Genomic DNA, 22,369 nt, shown 5'->3' on the forward strand with positions numbered 1-22,369 from the left:
TTCTGCTTGCATGGAAATTTTATAATTCTCTGCATATCTGAAACTTGCTTATTCTTATTGCTAATTTTCCTTACCTTTTTATTTCTACATTTTTCCTCTCTCCTGTTCTCCTCTTGTCATTTCCTTATCCTCTGCTTGTTCTTTGGCAACTCAGGCATTAGAGAGGCAGAAAGAGTTCTTTGATTCCATAAGAAGTGAGCGAGATGATCTTAGAGAGGAGGTGATTGTGCTGAAGGAACAATTGAAGGTATGCAGAAACAACAAAAGAAGTGTAAAAAGATTAAGTAATCATTTCTGTGTGCCAAGAAAATAAATGGATTGGGCTTTGAAGCAGTGGTGAGCTAACTGTTTAAATAAGGGTTGGCTAAGTGTGTGAATCTTTCTTACTCTGTTTTATACTCAGGGCTGTCTTAAGTATATGTGGCGCCGGGATGCAAAGATCCACCTGGTGCACCCCCCCCCCAGGTTGCCCAGTGTTTTTGGTGGGCAGAACATCAAAGTGGCCACAGAGTTGTCAACCTTTTTTTAGGGAGCTGGCACCACACTTATCTCTGCTCAGGAAAAGAAAACAGGGAACATAAGGAGCCCAGTGCAACAAACCAGCCCGAGACGTTGGCATCTGCAACTGAGCAAATCCGGGCGCCTCATGCTGTAAGCAGCATGCGCTGGGCGGGCGTCTCCATGGCCTTATACCAGTCCCAGGCACGCAGGAGGGCGGAACCGGGTGACCGCTTCAGCACCTCGCTGGCTCGCTTGCCCCTGAACTCACGGCACAGAACTGCCCGCAGTAGACGAGCCCGCCACGGCGCTGCAACTGACAGGCAGGCTCTTCCCCAGACTCCAACACTTGGGCCCTGGACTCTCTGCCTGGCACCCCTGGGAGCCCTACACCCGGGTGCCCCGCACCTCTGGCGCCTATGGTTAAGATGGCCCTGTTTATATAATTCAGAGCAGTCCAACTTTTCATACAAAGTGGGCTGCAAGAGTACTTTGACACAGAACCCATGAACCAAACACTGCCTGGTCACGTGGGGAGCGAGGCTAAAATTTGACAAACGCGCACAGCCCTCACACTGCCTTCTCAAAGCCAGCTAAGTGAGGCACGAGGTTCTGGCAGTGCCCTAGAGCCCCCTCAACCCCTTCACGGGGCTGGGAGAGTGCCAACCAGGTTTTGAGAAGGAGGCAGGAAGGCTCTCGGACCCTGTCAAAGCTCAGCGCCTTGCTTAACCCACTTTGGAAAGACAGTGCAGGGGCTGGGGGGTGCCAAATGTTGCTGAGGGCCACCTAAAAAGGCATTGAGGGCCTGTGCACTGTACTATTCTGTTCAATGCTTGCTGCTACATTTTGGCACTTAGTAAACATTAACATTGGATCAAAGCATGTACTTAGTGCTGTTTTGACAGAAGCCAGAGACCATGCTGCCTCTATAAAGCAAAACAGTATTGTAAACTTATATTGGTAGCACAATTTGTTAGGAACATCTCCCACTCGAACCATATTAAACCAGATTAAAGTCGTGAAGAAATAGACATAGTGGGCTGAGTTACAGCTGCCTTTTAAGCTAGTGTGATAGAATTGTTGACGTACTGGGTTTGGAAACAATCTCGACTATTTAAGTACAGTTTGTAGATAGCTTTGGTCAGCTCTGGCAAATTGTTTTCATGGGATTGCTATAATGATAATGAACTTCTTGGAGAAGGAGTTATTTTATTTTTCTATACAAATCAAGACATCGGTTAATCTAAATACCATATAGCTTTGTTTATCAAGACATTTCTTATATGGTCCAAATGTTCATTATACCCTCATACAGTGTACACACATGCTTTGTGCCATGTTTGAATTGTGACTTTGTGAGCAAATTTCATGTGCATGGTATTGTAATGTTGTTCTAATGTTTGTTTAATATTTCACTCACAGCGACATGGAATAATACCCAACTCAGAAGTAGCTACCAATGGAGAAACCTCTGGTGATCTAGATAATGATGGACTACAAAGTTCTTCCAATATTGCTCCAGGGTCAGCTCATGCCCCGAAGGTAGCTGGGGATGATACATTAGGTAATTTCCTTTTATCAAGATTTTTGATCACTACCTTTGCTAGAATCTGAACACCTAACTAATCACCAGCATGCTGCTTATAAAATCACTTCTATACATTTTATTTTCTGCTTAATGCCAACAATCACTTCAAGCATATTATATTTCTTTTACTTATCTTGAACAGGAGATGTTAAAATAATTCATTTTTATTCTCCAAGTCCAGGGAAACAAATGCTTTAAAAACATCTAAGCTCTATATGTATGTCTACAAGGTGTGCAGCCACTTTTATTAAGACAGATGTTGAACATGCAATCCTAAGTGTCCTGAGTGACTCTGAAGGTGCTTTGGTTCCCTGCAGTACATGGGGGAAACTTGAAGACTAAAATAGGATTAGGAGCATGTGAAGAGACTGGGGAAGTTGCATAGAGTTACTCTTTTTTGCATTGACTTGTGAATGAGAGAGCAAAAAAATATATATTTTGAGTACTGTAGTGATAATTTTTAAAAGACGATATTTATGAGGGGTGTATTTTGGTCCCTAATATTTCTCAGGGTAATAGAACACAATTTTAGGTCAGAAATAATAGATAGCTGTCAGACAAATCAAAAGGTATTTTCCTTTGTAAACCTTCAGACTTCAATGGCATTTACCAATGCAGTGCAGTTGATACCAGGGAAGAAGACACTTTCTGCTGATCAGGCCACTAACTAATTCAATTGCTGCTTTGCCTTCACATAATTGGCAAAAGCTGATCTTTCTTAACCAGTTCTTCTGATTCATTCTCTCTTCTGGGTTTTAAGTGGGGAGGTAAGTGTTTAACGTAACACAGTTAAGTAGTCTCCCTATTTTGGTCCCTTCAACTTTCTTAATGATCTTTTAGGCAGAGCCAAGGAAGTGGAGATGAAAAATGAGATTTTGGAGAATGTGGGGAAAAAAGAAATCTTGCAGAATACTGAGCATGAGGAACACACAGAGGAGACTAAGGAACAGGAAATTGTACAGGAATGTTCAGAGATAAAGACGTTGCATGCTGATGAAAAGGCGGAGGCAGAGAAAATCACTGAAGGCAAAGTGGCTTCAACATTGTTATTAAATAGTGGACCTGAGGAACCAGCTAAGAGTCATTCAGAGCATGTTCCAGGAATGGTTTGTTCCCTTGAAAACAATGGTATAGTTGAATTAAGGGGTGAGGGGGGGTTCCTTGATGATGCCATAGAAGTGAAAGAGTCTGATGGAAATGTTGTAAATAAAAGTGATACTGCAGTAGCATGTTCAGGTATGGAGGCTAATGAGCAGATAAAGACAGATATAGAAATACTTCCCCAACAGCAAGATAAAGATAAGCAAACACATATTGTAGGTGATGAGGCAGAAGGCGATAATAATGACGTATTTCAGGAAGCATTGGATTTTGTGAATAACAGCCATGTGGCAGCTTCCAGTCAATCAGAATCACCAGAATTGGCAGAAGATTTGCTTCTCAAAGTGCCAAGTATTGATCCTTATATTGAACAGCCGGAAAGCAAAGCTGTTGAGGGACATCTTCTTGAAGGTGAACGCATCAAACTAATTGATAAAGCAGTTGGAGATAAAAATGAAACTGGTGGAATTAATGAAGAGAATGAGACGGAACATGCCGTGCAGCGGCAGGCGTGTGAAGTAGCAGCAGAACAAACTGAAATATCTTATGCATCAGATGAGTCTGAAGAACAAAAACAAGTTGGAATGGAAAAATCTCAGCCCTTACCTTCAAAAGATGAGACATTTGTTGAAGAGGAACAAACTATGCAAGTGATTGGAGCCAGTGAAAAGAATGAAGAAAATCCTGCTATGGAGATTGATCAGAGAGCAGCTTTAGCAGAAGCACTGGATGTACATTTAGATTTTACCATGAAAGAGGTTCATACAGAAGAAACTGCTGCAGATGGTGTGAGTCACAGTGAATGCCAGATCCCTGAGGAAAGGAACTTAGAGCATAAGGAGGATTCTAAGAAATGTGGGGGCATTAAATCAGAATTCATAGATGATGGCAAAACTCTGGCAGACATCCAGATAGCACCTGAAGAAGTTGCTGGTGACAATAATGAAGAAGAACATAAGCCAGCACAAGTTACAGACTGGTCTACGGAAGAGCAAAGTGTAAATATACAAGGTGAAACTTTTCAGGAATCTGCTAGAACTTCTTGTGTAAATATGCAGGGCACTGAAGTAAACAAAGGAAACAAAGAGGACAAGAATCACGAGAAAACAGAAGAAAAGATTCTTGACGTTGTGCCAGATATTGAGAAGGCTCCTTGCCTCACCTCACAGAAGACTGAATTGAGTGATCAAGAGAGAAAGCTTGACAGTGATGAAGAAGAAGGAGAAGGAGAAGTTGTGGAAGAATATCATGAAGCATTTGATTTTGCAGAGTCTCCATTTGGACAACAGGAAACTACTGAAAGGAATGATAATCTTAATAATGAGCTTGAGACAAATAATCACCAAACGCAAGAGAAAGTTGAGATTACAGAACATGCAGCACAGAATATAATCAAAAAGGACACTGAAATGGAATATAGAGATGCTGAAGAAAATAAAAAAGGTAAAACCTACCAAGCCTTAGCTGATGAGGTCATAAATGAATCCACCGTGATTGAAAGTGAAAATACCCAGCAGCAGAAAGGGAAAGAATTGGAAGAATCTGCATTCTTTCAGACAGATCCTTCTGCTTCCGTGGCCTCAAAGGCACAGTGTGAAATTTTGGAAGACCCAAGCAAAAAGATGTCAGATGAAATCAATATAGATCACATTGCTGAATATACTGTAGAGCAGTTGGAAAAACTAAAAAATGATGGGGATGAAAGTGAAGAGGAAGTCCAGGTGGGTAGAAAGGGTAAAGGTAAATCTCGGGAAGATTGTGTCATATCATAACCTCAGAAGTTAGGTCATTATTGCATGTTACAAACCTGCCATCTGGTGATTTCAAAAGACGAAAGGAAAAGTTTAAAAGTGAAACTAGATCCACGCTCTAAATACATTTTATACAACTTGTTATCTATATCAATAATGAATGACTATGAACATTTTCTTACCTCTCAGGTTTTAATTACTGTTTATCATAGTAAAACAAAGCTGTTAATCATACTAAATCTGAATTAAGTGCTTTTAATATTTTCACCTACAGTATAATATAGCACTTGATCTCCCCCCCCCCCGTATTTTAATGAAAGCTAAGATTTGAAGGTTCTTAGAAACTGTCCACCTTTTGAACATATGCTAACAATTATCATCACCTTTATTTTAGAAGCAAGTTGTTACAAAGCACATCAGCTTCAACATGCTTTCAAATGCTGGTATTTTGCCAGAAGGTTATAAAATGGCACTTTATACAGGCTGCATATCGACACATTCCAAACTAAGGTCACTTCTATTGCCAAAATATAGTTAGGTCAATAACATAGAATTAATGAACAGAAGTTGCAAGTGAAGAATCATTGGTTTGCTAATAGGAATATGTGTACACTTTAATCATTTCATATCAAATCAAGCCTTCACTAGACTGGATTCAGAGCAAGTTAGTCACACTTAGATTCCATTAAAATCATTGGTGTTTGAGTTACATTTATTTCAGTAGAACCAAATAAAGTTGACTGATTCTGAATTCAAACCACTTCGTTTAACATGATCTATATATATTATTTTAAAGAAAGTTTTGTTTCTTTTGTGCTTCATTTATATTGTGCTTAGCTTTTTTATCAAGTAACATTTTCTTCAAGTTATATCATATGTTCTATCCTACCTCCCACCCCAAATTAACATTTTCTTAAATCTAAATCTTAAAGTCTTTCCCCTTCTTCTTTGCTGAAATGTAGGCAAATTTGGATGACTTTGTGAATGCCTTAATAAATGTTATTTAAAACCACAGAACCAAAGGCAACTGTTGTTTTATGCATAAAACTCTATCACACTGCTTTAGAAAAAAATAAATATTTTTTAAAATAATGGCTAAAATGAAAATGGATAATTTCTAATTTTTCAGTATGTATCTTATTTCCAACTTGGACTATTTTTAATGCAGAAATAAACAAATATTTTTGTATTAGACTGTTACAAATAAGATAGGATCAAAGTCTGAATGTTTGTAGCACTGCAGCACTCAAAATAGATAATAAATGTATTCAGCTACTAAAGCACAAAAGGAAAAACAAAACATATATCACACACACAGTTGTTTATAGATTGAAATAAACTTTTTATACTCTAAGGTGTTTCTTGTCTCCTGTTTATAAAGTGCTTACAATTCAACTGATACTGCTCATAATTTTTGTTATATAAATTTATTTTTTAAATTATCTAGATGGTACCTAGCTGCTTTTATCTATTTTGTTGCTTTTATTTTAGATGTGGCAGTTCTTAGCAAAAGCAGTGAGTTGTATCCAACAGTGTTGTGCAGCTGATGGTAAAGTGGATCAGGGTAATAAGCAATTTTTGGCAGTTCCCCCATTCCCTATGCAGCCCTCACGCCTGTGCACACCCTGAATCTACTTTGGAAGGTTGGAGACCCTCAAGACCAGTTTTAGGAAGGGGAATACGGGACATTGTTTCTCTCCCCCTTCTTCTGGCAACACCATTGGCTACAACCATGTAACTTCAAACTTTCAATATTAGATATGTTCCTCTGAGATAAGGCTTCCAATGAAACACTACAGTAGTACCTCTGGTTATGAACTTAATTTGTTCCGGAGGTCCGTTCTTAACCCGAAACCGTTCTTAACCTGAGGTGCGCTTTTGCTAATGGGGTCACCCGCAGGTGATTTCCGTTCTCATCCTGGGGCAAAGTTCTCAACCCCCAAGGTACTACTTCCGGGTTAGCGGAGTTTCTAACCCGAAGTGTTTGTAACCCGAGGTACTACTGTATTAGAAAACATAGTGGACCACAGATTTGGGTGCCTAGGACGAGTTCAAAATCAATATGCACAATGGACACCATTGTGCATTGGTAGCCTCATTTCCAGATGATATCCTTTCCTGCTATGTTTAGCAATGAAGCTTCTCTGTTCTTCCCATTGCTCCCCAGGGCATGCGCTGAGAAGATGCCTGAATTCCGGGGTAAAGAGTGATGACTACTTGGGCACCAAGCAAAGCCAGAGCTATTAATCAAAGGTGCAGAACTGGTATTAGCCAGTGAGCAAGATCTAACATTGCCAGGTGTATGGGATCCAAACCACTGCCTCTCCAGAGAGACGAATGTCTGTTTGAAGGAAGGGAGTTGAGTCCACTTCCTCCACACAGAGAAAACCCACAGTTTTCAACAAGGAAGTCCCTAGTTAGCTGATCCTGGTGGGGCTCCCTGTCAGTGCCAGTCAGCTAACTGGTGCTGACAGCGAGCCCCACTCACAAACTAAAGCTCACTTGAGTTTCCCAGTGGCTCCTTTGTAGCTTCATCCATACCTGACATCACCTATGGGCCTGGTTTGCGAGGTGGATCCTCACTGGACAAATTGGAGACCTGGACTGGGTTTGAATAGGCCTTCAGGCTGAAGGTCCCCCACCGCTCCTGTTCAAGTTTCATATGGACAAATGGCTCTAAAATTGCAGTCATTTATTACGTAATTAGAGTTGAGGCATATTGACAATATGTTAATATGAGAATTTGCTTTGGAGTGCCAGTTGGTAAGCTCAGTTCTGTTTTATCCCTCAATATACCTCATAGAATTGTAGAGTTGGAAGGGAACCCAAGGGTCATCTGGTCCAACCCCCCGCAATGCAGGAATCTCAGCTAAAGCATCCATGGCTGGATCTAGACACATCAAAGAAGTGTTTCCGTTAAATGCAATGTAAATTTAAACATAGAAAACAGGTAGATAAAAGTGGGACTTTGCAGCGCCATCTGGTGGCACAATGTTATATCGCATATACAACACATGTAAACCTCTTTTTCTTTACCAATTTAGCTGAGTCCCATGACAGATGGCTTTCCAACCTCTGTTTACAAACCTCCAAGGAAAGAGAGTCCACCACTTCCAAAGGGAGTCCATTCCACTGTCGAACAGCTCTTACTATCATGTTTAATTGGAATCTCCTTTCTTGTAACTTGAAGCCACTGGCACAAGTCCTCCCCTCCAGAGCAGGAGAAAACAAGCCTGTTCCCTCTTCCATGTGACAGTCCTTGAGATATTTGACAGTGGCTATCATATCTCCTATCATTCTCCTCTTTTCCAGGCTAAACATACCCAGCTCCTTCATGTGCTTGGTTTCCAGACCCTTGATCATCTTGGTTGCCCTCCTCTGCACTCGCTCCAGCTTGTCAACATCCTCCTTAAATTGTGGTGTCCAGAATCGGACACCATATTCCAGGTGTGGTCTAACCAAGGCAGAATAGAGTGGGGCTATTGCTTCCCTTGATCTGGACACTAGACTTCTGTTGATGCAGCCTAGGATAACATTAGCTTTTCTTGCTGCTGCATCACACGGTTGACTTATGTTACTGCTAGTAAGGCAGGTGTCCCCCATCTTATATTTGTGCATCTGGTTCTTCCTGCCTAAGTGCAGAACCTTACATTTGTCCCGATTGAAATTCATTTTGTTAGCTTTCGCCCAGTTTTCCAATCTGTTAAGGTCACCTTGAATCCCGATTCTGTCTTCTGTGGCTTTTGCTTCCCCTCCCAGTTTGATGTCATCTGCAAATTTGATGCAAATTTCTACCAGTCATATATGAACTAAAATGTGCTTATTAACAATATTCAAGAAATTGTTTTGTGAAATATTGTTTATTGCTACTGTTGCTCTGAGATCGTTTTCTGTAAAATAGCCCCCTTATGTCTTGATTTATCTTCTCTAAACAATTGTAAATGGGGTCTATATGGGCAGGAGTAGAGGAAGGAACTAGTAAGGGTGAAAGGTGGTAGTAACCCTACTGTTTACTTAAGATGTGCCAAAAAGTAGCATTATGTAGGGTTGCCATATGTCCGGTTTTCCTCAGACATGTATTTAATTCAAAGGGTGAAGTCACCATCTGGGGGATTTTTAAAAAAATGAGCAAAATGTCTGAGGTTTTGCAAACAGAACCAGGAAGTGTGTGTGTGTGTATCACTCTTTCCTTTTCCCCATATCTATGGACACACCTGCTCTGTACAGAGAGTTGCTTTGCAAGCAGAGCCAGGAAGTGTGCATGCAAGGATTCCTCTTCACCCTTTCCTCTCTCTATGGTGTGCCCCCATGGTGCCTGCTGGGATGGGGCAAATCAGCTGATGAATGGCTCTCCTGCCAGGTTGGGGAAAGCCCCCCCCCCCTTTCGGGTTTCATTTCACTACTTTTGGCCATTGCATGATTTTAAGGTAGAGGAAAGGCAGGAGGTCTCCCTGGTGAGTTGCATCTGGGGCAGGAAAAGATTCTGCAGCTGTTTTGGAGGCGGCGCTTCAGGATGAGTGGTGGGAAATCCTTCCCCCGCCTGTTTAGAACAAGTCTCTCTCCCCCCCCCTTAATGAACCCCCCCACAGTGAAGTTCTGCAGAGTCTGCCTGCTCTTCACTTTTCACTCCTCTTCCCAAGGTGTGAAGGGCCCGGTGTGGCTTCTACACCCTGTTGCTTCTGCGGGGAGAGCTCATGCCTCCCTCAGCGGCTGGGTTTGACAGGTCCTACAGTTTGCAAAAACTCCTCCTGCTGTGATCAGCTCCCCTCCCCCAGCCTCTCCGAACCAAGAAGGTCATGAAAGGGGCGGAGGAGAGACTGGCTGCACACAGGCTCAGTCTCCAATTGCTTGGGGAAAGCCCTAGAGAGGAGGACACACAGACAGCTGTGGGGAGACCTTTAGTCTTGGCAACTGATTTCATGGAGTAAGACCCACAGGGAATGAGCTCCCGTGCTCATTAGGCCTGACACTCAGCCAAGTCTGTGAAAATCATGTTTTTGCTAATAAAGAGTTAGCTCCAACTTTGAACTGTGTGATTTACTGACCGGCATGCTCTGTGGCAACCAAGTGGGTGGGACTCGGAACATGCTAGGAACTTAAAAGAGCATCAGCCCATGACACAAATTTGAAGGCAATTTATCTGAGCAAACTACGACAATCGGTGCCTGGAAACTCACCAGCACTATACTCTGCAGCAAACCCAGCAACCTCATAAGCAAAGTTTTAAAAAATCTAAAACAAAATAAGAAAGATGGTGAGAAAGGGCAGGAAACCAGGGGCCTAGTACAAAAAGTCTCAGGGCTCAGACCTGTTGAGGCACCCAAAGCTGCGACAGATTTCATGGGAAAACGCCACACCACTGACCTTGTCCAGGGAGTTCAGACAAAGTGTCTAGCTGCAATGCATCACATCACAGAAAAGTGACTCCCACGTGGTTCTAGCTGTATTGTATTCAATAAATATCTAATTGAAATGATGCTATTGATTTGCCTAATCACTTTTCAGTTCATATAGATGTTCCACCATTATATGCCTGGGTCAGCAAAGCAGCCTGAAGCAGCTTTAGTACTGAAATGACCTTCTTTGCAATGTTTCCCATTTATAAAATTGACATTTACCTGAAGCTACAGTCATTCAAGCTGTAGTTTTCTGTGCTACAAATTTTATTCTATACTCCACACCTACTAATGAAATTTGTCCTGAATGAAAATGATAGGGGCTCAGGCCTTCAGTCTTCAAAGCTTGTATATGTAACATAATAAGAATGCTCTGTATTTGTTCAGATGTACAGAGTGAAACACCTAAATATGCAGACTGAGTTGCTCTGCTAAAGTGAAATTCCTTGTACTATGGAGCTTTTAACTACATCCCTTTGGTGCTGAGTGTAATCACTGATTTCCAAGAAAATGTGCTGGAAGATCTCTGCACCCAGAACCTCTTATTTTATGAAGAGCAACCTTCCCATGCAATGCCCAATAAATTGAAAGTTCTCAAAAGTAACTTGAAGTGTGGTGCAAAGTGGCATGGGAAAGGTAATCTTCCATTTTATCTTATTGTATATATTCAGGTTTCAAATACAGAAAGTATAAAGATTCTTGGAGCACTTCAATTATTTTTGAGAATGTTACAGTTTTATATGGAGAATAAAACACATGCTTGTGTCAGCATCTTCAACTGTTAATCATTTTTGCAAGAATACACTACATAGCCTTCCCCAACCTGGTGCTCTCTAGATGTTCCCCATGAGCTCCAGCCAGCAGGGCACCAAGATGGCGAAGGTGGCAGAAGCAAAATGTTTGGGGAGTGGCTCTTCTCCTGGATTTGAGAGATGCGCACGGAAATAGTTCTCAATCTGGAAACATCCAAAGCCACCCCATTCAACACACAAACACACACACCACCAATGACAAATTATAAAGACAAATTTATAAAGCTTTTAAAAAAGAAAAGATGTGTACCTCATTGTGATAGTGTATAGCTGTCTTCCTAATGCTGCTGCACTGTAAAGATTTGTGAGATTTTTGTATTCCAGGGTTTGACCCTAGAATCCTTGCATGCTAACCTACAGTAGAAGATTAGCTGCTTTGCATGCACCTGGCTGCTTCTACTGAAGTGACAAGCATGCTTTGTGAGACTGGCATAACCTCCCTTGGCTGAAACCCCTTCCCAGTCCTGTTTGTGACCTCATTTACCGTGGTACGTGCATACCTCTCTTTTATCATTAGTTCCACTAACCTTCATCACCATTCTTTCTTTTTCAAATTTAATACATACTTTGCATCTTTCACTTAACAATATCAACAGAGTGCTTCACTTCTCTTTTTTTCTTGTAGACATTAGATTGAAAAAACTTGTTGATGAGCGAGAATATTTACTTGAACAGGTAATCAAAAGTTTAATACTTCCTCTGTATTAGTCTCTTCGGATGTTGCCAGTTGTTTCCCTACAGGTCAGAGCTGATTGACAAGGTCAAAGTTTTCATGTGATAATTTGCATTGCCTGAGCCAAATTAGAACAAGACTTTGGGCCACTTCACAGAAAAGAATTTTGCACTGAGTGTGATCGAGTGCAAATGCATATACATTAAGTGTGCACGTGTGTGTGTGTGTGTGTGTGTGTGCGCGTGCGCGTGCGCGCGTGTGCGTGTGTGCGTTGAGAGAGAGGGGGTGCTTGTTGATTTTTAAAAGAAATGCAATCGGATATTGAGGAGGGGTTGGGCTCCCTATAAGGGGGAAAACCCTTCAAAACGTGTGTGTGCTTCACATCTCATATAGTGGTTGGGTATTCTGTGTACTCACACCTGAGCACAAAAATATCTAAATGAACTCGCCCTATCTTACCACTTGGTATTTTCACTTTTCATTGCGTTCTTTAGCTCCAGGGCAGAACAGTACAGTGGTACCTCGGTTTAAGAACAGTCCTGTTTAAGAATGATTCGGTTTAGGTACTCCGCAAAACTGGAAGTAGTGTCCTGGTTTGCAAACTTTACCTTGGTCTACGAACGGAATCCGAACGGTGGAAGGGCATCAGTGGTGGGAGGCCTCATTAGGGAAAGCACGCCTCGGTTTAAGAAAGGTTTTGGTTTAAGAATGGACTTCCGAAACGGATTAAGTTCGTAAACTGAGGTACCACTGTAATGTTAAATAAAAAAAGGTAAAGGCAAAGAACCCCTGACAGTTAAGTCCAGTCCCGGACAATTCTGGGGTTACGCGCTCATCTTGCTTTACTGGCCGAGGGAGCCAACATTTGTTCGCAGACAGTTTTTCCAGGTCATGTGGCCAGCATGACTAAGCCGCTTCTGGCGAAACCAGAGCAGCACACGGAAACACCATTTACCTTCCCGCCAGAGCGGTACCTATTTATCTACTTGCACTTTGACGTGCTTTCGAACTGCTAGGTTGGCAGGAGCAGGGACTGAGCAACGGGAGCTCACCCCGTCGCAGGGATGCGAATCGCCGACCTTCTGATCGGCAAGTCCTAGGCTCTGTGGTTTAGACCACAGCGCCACCCGCGTCCCTCGTAATGTTAAGTACATTAGTACAAAGCTGTGTCCTCACTGGCACGCTGTTTGGAAGAAGCGGGGCGGGGGGTGATTTGCAGCTATGCACCCTTCCCTATCTGGCCCCTTGTACAGAGTCGTCTGCCATATCGAGTTGTACATTTTTTAAAAAAGTGTTCTGTGTAATCATAATAATACAATCCAGGTAGCTAATGTGTTAATATTTTGGCTTCTCCAAAATTTTCACTTCAATTTTTAAAAAGAGCAAGATTTTTAGTTGTTATGGTTGTTTGAGAAAACGCTGGCAGTGTCTGCAGCTTCTGTTTCCTGCATGACTTCTAAGCCTCTTCTGTCCCTGACTTTGTCTGTAACGCCTCCTCTTTCTGTCACATCATTCCTTACAAAAGTAATTTCAGATGCTACGGAACACAAATATCAGTTCAAATAATGCAATCCGAGTCCACTTGTTGGGAAATGCAGGATATTTGTAATTCTAATTATTCTGTTCACATATTGTTCGTGTGCCAGTAAGTTGATTGAATTATTTGTTGTTTTCAGGTTAAAAAATTAAAAGTACAACTGGAAGAAAAGCAGAACAGTAATGTGGAGAATTTACATTTAGAAGATGGAGTCATAGAAAATGGCACAGAGATGCATACGATTGAGCTCCAAAGTAAGATTTATTCCCACATTGTAGATTCTGTATTCAGCTCTTCAGTGACAAAACTAATTATATCCATTTACATCATACAAAATATAATTGAATAGGTTTCATTATTAAGGTTGGTGGTCGCTTGCCCGCCTCCTTTCTGTTAAGTTGTGGGCGAACATATCAGACGACACAGCGATTCTTCCAAGCAGCTCTTTATTTGTAAGCTGGAACAGAACTGAACTGAGGAGCTCATTCAGCCTGCTTATATAAAGCTCCAGAACAATGTAACTGTTGCAACGTTCTAAAACTATCCAATCACTGAACGTCACTTTCAACCCTTCATTTGCATACAAACTATCCAATCACTGAACGTCACTTTTCGATCCTTCATTTGCATAACTATCTACAGTATCCCCCTGCTGGCCCAGGGTGAGAACTTCAGTACATAACACTTTCCCTGCATGTTTACCCACTTTGCTTCATGCAGAGGTGCAGCTGCTTCTCCCCTGAATGCTTATTTCCTGAGAAAACCAGTTGGAAGCTGTGCCAAGTGATGGGGCCCCGACTGTAGTGTGGAACTGAATGCATTCAACAGATGTGGGCAAGAGTAGGTTCTGTAGACTAATAGGTTCACACATTGTATGGTCAAAGGTGGTCAATATGTGCTTTCCAACTTGGAAGGATCATAGAAATTAGGGAGGAGTTTTTGTTTAGTTGCCAGCAATGAGTAGTCACTGTGCTGCACTGAACTGCAACCCCATCCCCCCCAAAAAAACTTTTGGGGTGGCTTACAGATATCATTATGAAGTGGCGAGGAACAAAACTTAGCCGCTGTTTCTTAGTTAAGGAGTCCTTCTAATGGCCAGCTGAGATTTAAAGGAATAAAAAATGTATTGCCTGCTAACAGAGCTGGCAGAGATGCCCTACCGTCCATTTCTCTCCCCTATTGCTTGATCAAATGGTTGCTGTAGATGACAGTTGAGAGGTTTTTGCTTCTAAGATAATGAGTGGACATTACCAGAGATCCTGTGGACATAAAGGTAGTTTGGTGCATTTTTCATGAGGTTATCATTGTAAAAGTGGCATCTGAACAGCCCTATACAACACTCTAAATAAATTGCAGTATATTTTAATGCCCCTAGATACTGTGGGAATATTTTTCAGAGTTGTTTTAATGGGTGACACATTTTTTTAAAATGTCTTTAGGAGATGCAAATAGACAAATCAGTGACCTCAAATTTAAGCTTGCAAAGTCTGAACAAGAGATTACAGCACTGGAACAAAATGTAAGTTTGTGATATGTTTGTATCTCTCTTGAGGTGTACTTTCTTATCTAAAAATGTTGGGAAGGGATACCCAGGCAGTGATGCCGAGTGCATGTGCTTCAATGCAAATTCCTGTGAAATAAGTGGAAGTTGTTTATATTTCAGTTCTAAACATATTGGAATGTAAATGAGTAATTGTTTGTGGTGGGTTGCCTTGTTGCTGGCGATGACTATGTGGAGCATAAAGAACTAAGACAGCAAGAAGGCATTTGAGTCAGAAGGCTTTTTGATAGCATAATGGTCTTGAGTTGCTTACAAAAATAGCACTGTAGAAATAATTGGTTCAGAGTATCAGTCATGCAGATACATAGCTGGTATTGAACAGTTTGTTTTAAGTAGCGCTGTCATGTAATTTTCTTTTCAGAAATTTCCATCCCCAGCCAGTTTATAAGCTAATGCATACATATCCAGTACTGTAAAGAATTCGCAGTCTGTGAGCCTTCTTAGTCAATTCCTCTAAACAGCTTGTACCTGGGGCACCTGCCTCTGTGCCCGTGTCTACTTCCAGATAATCATCTGACGCTCTTCCCTGGGTTCCCAGGTGGTGACTGGGGAATGGGCCTTTTCCGTGGCAGTGCTCCCCTTCCCCCCAAAGTACTTGGGGCACACTCTGATTTGTCTTTCTGGCCACAGGCAAATGCTATCTTATTTTAGTGATTATTTATATTCGTTTATCAAAATATTTATATACCACTGTATCAGAAAAATGCATCACAGTTGTTTTTAACAGTATAAGACATAAAGCCAAACAGTAAAATCATAAAAAGTTAAAAGCAAGTAGAAATTAAAAACAAACACCAATACAGTGGTACCTCAGGTTACATACACTTCATGTTACAGACTCTGCTAACCCAGAAATAGTGCTTCAGGTTAGGAACTTTGCTTCAGGATGAGAACAGAAATCATGCAGCGGCGGCGCAGCAGCAGCAGGAGGCCCCATTAGCTAAAGTGGTGCTTCAGGTTAAGAACAGTTTCAGGTTAAGAACAGATCTCCAGACCGAATTAAGTTCTTAACCCGAGGTACCACCGTAGACTGTTGTGGGGGTGTCCTGTTAATTACCTGCATCAGCCTGGTGGAATAAAAAAGTTTTCAGTAGAAATTTAAAAGTTAGCACTGAAGGCACCCACTGAATTGGTAGGGTGTGTCAAGGACACTAAAGGCTCGGTTTCCCGTTTTTGCCAAATGAGCCTCACCCAACTCCCTTTTAACTTTTAAACTTAAAAAGAAACCCAACATGGCTTGAATACAGGGGCGCTGACTTACCCCCCCATATTAGGGGGGGCACATCATGTGGCATGTCCTGCCCCGTCCAGGCATCGGGGGGGTGGCGAAGTGTGGCCCTGGGCTCTGCGCTCAGCCGCCTCCCCCCGCAGCCTGTGCTGGACGCATGGAGGGCCATCTTTGCTCTTGCTCGTCCCAGCCCCCTCCCGGCTCCCGGGTGGGGTCTGGGGTATGTGGAGGGCACCTGGCGATGCCGGCCCCCTCAATAATGGGAGGGCTGGGCCCCCTGATTCAATATATTCAGGGGACTGGAGCCCCTTGCGCCCCCCATTCCCACCACTGGTGCTGAAATGCATTTATGCTTTTCCTATACATTTGCTGCTTTCAGCTTATTTTTATTTACTTTATTGTGGTTCTTAATATTATAGTGCCAGAAAACCCTGCAATTTGGAAGAGTGGGATATAAATCTTAACAGTGAATAAAAATGAAGACATTATGAACAAGCTGTGGAGCCAATATTTAATCTAATTGCTATAAATAAAAAAATATTTCCAGGCAAGCTAGACGGAACAACCGTAGTTGTTATGGCTGAGGAGCAGGTGGAATCCGTTTTTACCCATTCAGTCCCTGCTTGTTTAGGGCTTTCATTTTCATCACGGCTGTAATCTTAGTTACCATCTTGCTGCACTGCACTTTGATTGACAGAAATATTTTGTTTGACATACGTATATCTTAATAGTGGGATTCTATCATATTAGGTAATACGGCTGGAAGGTCAAGTTGTTCGCTATAAAACAGCTGCAGAAAATGCTGAAAAAACAGAGGACGATTTGAAAGCGGAGAAACGTAAACTCCAGAGAGAGGTAATCCATGCTACTAAATCACTTCAAGTAAGATATTCGGCACCAAAAGTTTGTACTGGGAATTTTTATTGAAGTGTCCCTGACTAGAATGAAAGCAAGTTTATAATTTTTTAAGGTAGGGATAAAATCTCCAAACTTCATGTATTCTAAGCTAAAAAATAAAGGCAAATAATCTTCAGTAATCAAATGCTTAAGACTGATTTGAGTTGTGCAGCACTGTGCAATGGGACTGCTCAACTCAAATCATTCTTAACCATTTGATTACTGAAGATTATTTGCACCTGCAGGGGGGATTTTAAAGCAGTGATAAACTTATAAAAGACCTCTCCCTTACAGCAGGTGCTTCTAATCTAAGCTCATTACATACAGTGAAGATACCAGGTAGCCTGACATCTGGCTGGTTGATAGGGGATCAAATACTTATTTCACTCATTATAATGCACATCCATCTCTGACTTTTGTCTTCTGGGTTTCTGGGGGTTTTCCTGTTGTTATTCTGTCTCTCACAGCTACAATAAACCTACCATTAAAATTATGGACTGGTCATTTCTTCGTCAGAGGGCAAACAGGCAAATTTAGCAGGGGATCAAATACTTTTCCCCCTTACTGTACATGGGGGGAATCATAGGTCAGTGTAAGAGCACCTGTTTTGCATGAAGGTAGTCCCAAATGCAATCCCTGGCATCTCCAGTTTAAAAGCAGGGTCAAGTTGCAGGTGATGGGAAAGCTGCTGGCTGCCAGAGTAGGAAATGCTGAGCAGGTTGCATCCATGGTCTCCAAAGAAGGGAGCTTCATGTGTTCATGTATGTTCAGTTATTGTTTACTTCCTGTTTCTTTTTGTGACAAGATTAGCGTAGGTCACTAGACAACCCATTGAACTAGGATCTAGAATACATTGGCTTCACCATGAATTTACCAAAGAGGCTGAGTAAATCCACTGTGTCTTCAGCCTTAGTGGTTGTTTCTCGTCTCTGTGGTCACACATACATGATCTGTGCCTGTGCAAAGCAAGCTGTCAAAAAGTAAGAGCTTTAAAAGACATCTCCAGAAGTTTCCAAGATGTTCCTCTTGCAGGCATAGATCCCATGTGTGTGACGGCAGAGAAGACCCCACGAAGCACATCAGTTTACAGGTAAGGAATCTGTCTTTACTGATCTTTAAAATCTGAATAAATAATGGTTAGTGAATGATTGAGAGAATGATACTACTTCTTGTACCTGGCTTTCAGTCTGGTTTCTTTTTTATTTCAGCTTCGTTCAGCATTAGACAAAATGGAGGAACTTGAAGTAAGCAATGGTCATCTAGTTAAACGGTTAGAGAAGATGAAAGCCAATCGAAGTGCTTTACTTTCCCAGCAATAGATGCCAGCTTTTGTTGGAGACTCCTTGACTGACGACAGTGCTGCAAAGGCTTGTGTCTATAACTGTTTGGGATGCTTTGTTTCATGCCTTCTGAAAGCAACAAAAATCCAAACACATGAACCCATTTGCCATGTGCCACCATACTGAGGTTCCGCCTACGCAGATTCAAACCTGATGCATTATATGCATAAAATTAGCTGCTCCAAATGCCTGTCTTTGTAGGTGCCCTTCTACACTATATTCTTGAAGTGCATGCAGTACAGTACCTGTATGCCATCTAACAAGCACACTGGGCATCCTGCCAGCAGTTCAGCCTGAAAGGCATAGCAGCTGGCTGTTGGCATCTTGAAAATGATATGGAACGTAAGAAAGATTAAGTGGCAACTTGAATTTTCTTTATTTCTGAAAATCAATGGGGAAGATGACAGACTTTCGCACAGACGATCACACTTCCCTTTGTGGCAGTGTCTGCAACTACAGCAACAGCGATAGTGTTTTCATAGCAGTCTTCATTTACAAAACACTGTGGAACCACAAGCCATTACAAAGCAAAACTCCTTCAATGGAAATCATGAAAGAAGATGGTCTTGGAAGCAAAAGTGACCTTAAATGACTTTGCCAATAAAAATAGAGGTTATGGAGGGATTTTTGCACCTGTTCAATCATAAGACTATTTTATTTCAGGGTCAATAGGCAATAGCTTCACTTTAAAAAAGCTACAGCTTTTATTTGTATTTAATCTCAGTATTTGGAATCTAAGTGAATTACTTCTTTTAAAGGATGTAATCTTGCAAAAAAAATAAAACTGCAAACCCGTGTTTTAAAAAGCAGCATCTCCTTTTGTTATATGCACTAGTCACTCAATACTAAATATAAATCAAATGTGTGTTGTGCATTGTCAGCCTGTCTGCAAAGGCCTGAACTGTTGGCCATTTTCTGAACAGAATTTCATTCTCCTTGGAAGTAGAATAGCAAAAACTGTGTCTTTCAGGGTCTAATAATCAGTAGCTAATGAGGCAAGGAAATGGCTCCAGTAACAGGCTGAGACTCCAAAAAAAGTAACATCCATAAGTGGTACCAGAAACTTCCTCTCACACTGCTGTTTTTTTCTTAACTTGTTAACTTAACTAGAACCTGTCTAAATTCAGAGATAGGTTGTGGAATCTTTCTTTTCAATATTATTGACTGACTACTGCTGGTTAGGGGGCAGGAGGAAGTGTTAAAGGAGAGGTTAATGTCTTCAATTAGGTAATAAATACAGTGCAGGTTCTGTATACAAGAATTTGATTCCACATCAGTGAAGAAAGTGTAAGAAATCTCGGCCTTTTGAAGGAAATTACTCCCCTGGTATAAAAGAATTGCGTGAATTGCATTTTTGTCCCTCACCAAATAGGGAGCCTGTGGGTTTTTTCTTTTAATGATTTCGATTTGTTTTTAATTCAAATGTTAAATGACTTTTGTGCTAAAATATATAAGCCTGAATTGTATAGATGTGTTTCCTGAAATATTATTTTTATATACACACTTGAAATGGACTGAATTGGTAGAACTGGCTACAGAATTGTCCTTGCAGTACATTCAGCTGTATGGCGAGTGAGTTGATCTGCATGTATGTGGGCGTATTAATCACACTCCTCTTTATTTGGCCTTGACATTCCATTCTCTGGCTACAGTAGACAAGACAAGCTATAAATGGACCGACTATCTGGAATGAGGTAATTTCCTATGTTGGAGCAAGAATCTACGTTAGACAATGTAATTCCCCAGAACGGGTAATATGGGGGGAGGCAGGAGACCGATTTTCTATTTATAAACATTTCCCCCCAGTTTTATTGAAATAAACTTTAAAACAGATTTCAGCACTACTATGTAGTGTATTAAATTTTAGGGAGCAAATGACATGATAAGTGCAAATGAGTGTAAGGCAGCATGAACCCAGGGCAGCTGTCTACCAGCTCCATCTGGTACGTAGGCTGAGACCCTACCTGCCCACGGACTGTCTTGCCAGAGTGGTGCATGCTCTAGTTATCTCCCGCTTGGACTACTGCCATGCGCTCTATGTGGAGCTACCTTTGAAGGTGACCCAGAAACTACAACTAATCCAGAACACGGCAGCTAGATTGGTGACTGGGAGCGGCCGTCGAGACCATATAACACCAGTCTCGAAAGACCTACATTTCTAGTACGTTTCCGAGCATCATTCAAAGTGTTGGTGCTGACAATTAAAGCCCTAAACGGCCTCGATCCAGTATATCTGAAGGAGCGTCTCCACCCCCATCGTTTTGCCTGGACACTGAGGTCCAGCTCTGAGGGCCTTCTGGCGGTTCCCTCACTGCGAGAAGCCAAGTTACAGGGAACCAGGCAGAGGGCCTTCTCAGTAGTGGCGCCCGCCCTGTGGAACACCCTCCCACCAGATGTCAAAGAGAACAATAGCTACCAAACTTTTAGAAGACATCTGAAGGCAGCCCTGTTTAGGGAAGCTTTTAATGTTTGATGTATTACAGTATTTTAATATTTTTTGGAAGCCGCCTAGAGTGGCTGGGGAAGCCCAGCCAGATGGGCGGGGTATAAATAAATTATTATTATTATTATTATTATTATTATTATTATTATTATTATTATTATTATCCCGCTTCTGGTGAGACCAGTAGAGATGAAGGAGCACCATGGGATAGCAATTAACTTGTTCATTGCACACCCATTTCCCTGCTCCCAATTCCCCCAGTGCCTTCCCTTTCCTTATGGTATTTCAAATGCATTCCCAACCTGATGCCCTCTAGATTTTTTGGACAACAACTAACTCCCATCAGTCCTAACCAGCATAAAAGAAAACCAAGCTGGGGAAGGTATGAATCACAGAATTGTAGAATCTTAGAGTTGGAAGCTGCCCCAAGGATTATCTAGTGCAACCTTCTGCAATGCAGGGATCTCAACTAAAGCATCCCTGGCAGATGGCCATCCAACTTCTGCTTAAAAACCTCCAAGGAAGCAAAGTCCAGCACCTCTTGTGGGAGTCTGTTCCACTGTCAAACAGCTCTTCCCATCAGAAAGTTCTTCCTAATGTTTAGCTGGAATCTCCTTTCTTGCAACTTGAAGCCATTGCCACAAGTCCTACCCTCTGGAGCAGGAGAAAGCAAGCTTGCTCCCTCTTCCGTGTGACAGCCCTTTAGATATTTGAAGATGGCTATGAAATACACCTTCAATAAAAATGCAGGAAATGAGCAAAATTCTTGTAATAGTGGAATCAACAACAGAAAACTTGTAAGTATATTGGTTTGTTTTAAATATGAAATAAATCAATGGTATAAGTTTGTGGAATCTATAATCTCCAGGGGGGAAATAAAGTATCATGAACCTATGTAGGTTACTGCACCCGGTGCATAGATTCTCCCATAATTATGCTTATTTCTTAAATCTGAACTTAAATGCAGTATCCTGATTTCTCACCATATTATGCCCCAAACTAAAGTTGATACAAAAGAGACTCGTCAGTATTTTTATTGCAGAACCATCGTTCTAGAGCTGGAATAATATATAATAGCAATAGATTCAGTTTTTGCTACCGTTCATTCCGCATCTATTGGAGCCACCTTTGAGCTGGAGACTCTGAGGCCCAGGATTTATTGCATTTTAAGATCACAGCTGGGTATCTGCCTGGTGTCCACTAGATTAACATTTTTGTGTCTTCAGAGTTTAATTTTACTTTTGATTTTGTATATCGCCTTTCTATATTGCTATACACAAGGTTTACAAGCTGAAGAAACAACAAAATATGCAACAAAAATCCAGCACCTCTTACAACAATCTGTGCCAATAAATTACGTTAAAATAGGCTTCTCTAAATGGGACTATTTTTAGTAGGCAAACAAAAGGGTGCCTTAAACGTGTTCCAAAGGGAGGTTTCATTATTTTATTAAAATAGAATTAGTTTCCCCCCTCATTCTTTATTGTAAACTGTTTGTACAGATTAGACAGATAGGCAGACAAATGTTTGCGTGTTTCAATTCT

General features: G+C 41.5%; 1 protein-coding gene and 1 long non-coding RNA gene across 38 annotated transcripts in view; one reads left to right on the forward strand and one right to left on the reverse strand.

Moving 5' to 3' along the window:
* LRRFIP1 (LRR binding FLII interacting protein 1) overlaps positions 1-19,188 on the forward strand; it is a gene marked incomplete at its 5' end in the record, with an annotated part of 101,599 nt that extends 82,411 nt beyond the window's left edge. For 19 of the 37 annotated variants that reach the window (XM_083472135.1, XM_083472104.1, XM_083472138.1 and 16 more), the window contains 2 exons: positions 1,921-2,062; positions 2,927-6,292. In XM_083472135.1, the coding sequence (XP_083328261.1) occupies positions 1,921-2,062; positions 2,927-4,959 (2,175 nt within the window). In that variant the 3' untranslated portion in view covers positions 4,960-6,292. Of the gene's footprint in view, positions 1-154; positions 248-1,920; positions 2,063-2,926; positions 6,293-11,771; positions 11,822-13,495; positions 13,611-14,795; positions 14,876-16,895; positions 17,001-18,250 lie in introns of those variants that run through there. The other 18 variants (XM_083472102.1, XM_083472133.1, XM_083472134.1 and 15 more) reach the window with 3 other exon arrangements.
* The window catches only part of LOC310693607, a 107,963-nt gene continuing 91,074 nt past the window's right edge, over positions 5,481-22,369 (reverse strand). The window contains exon 3 of the long non-coding RNA XR_014519269.1: positions 5,481-9,152. This is a non-coding gene — a long non-coding RNA (uncharacterized lncRNA). The remainder of the gene's footprint in view (positions 9,153-22,369) is intronic.

The sequence above is a fragment of the Podarcis liolepis genome, assembly GCF_965112155.1.
Source record: "Podarcis liolepis genome assembly, chromosome: 1".
NCBI classification, from domain to species: Eukaryota; Metazoa; Chordata; class Lepidosauria; order Squamata; family Lacertidae; genus Podarcis; species Podarcis liolepis.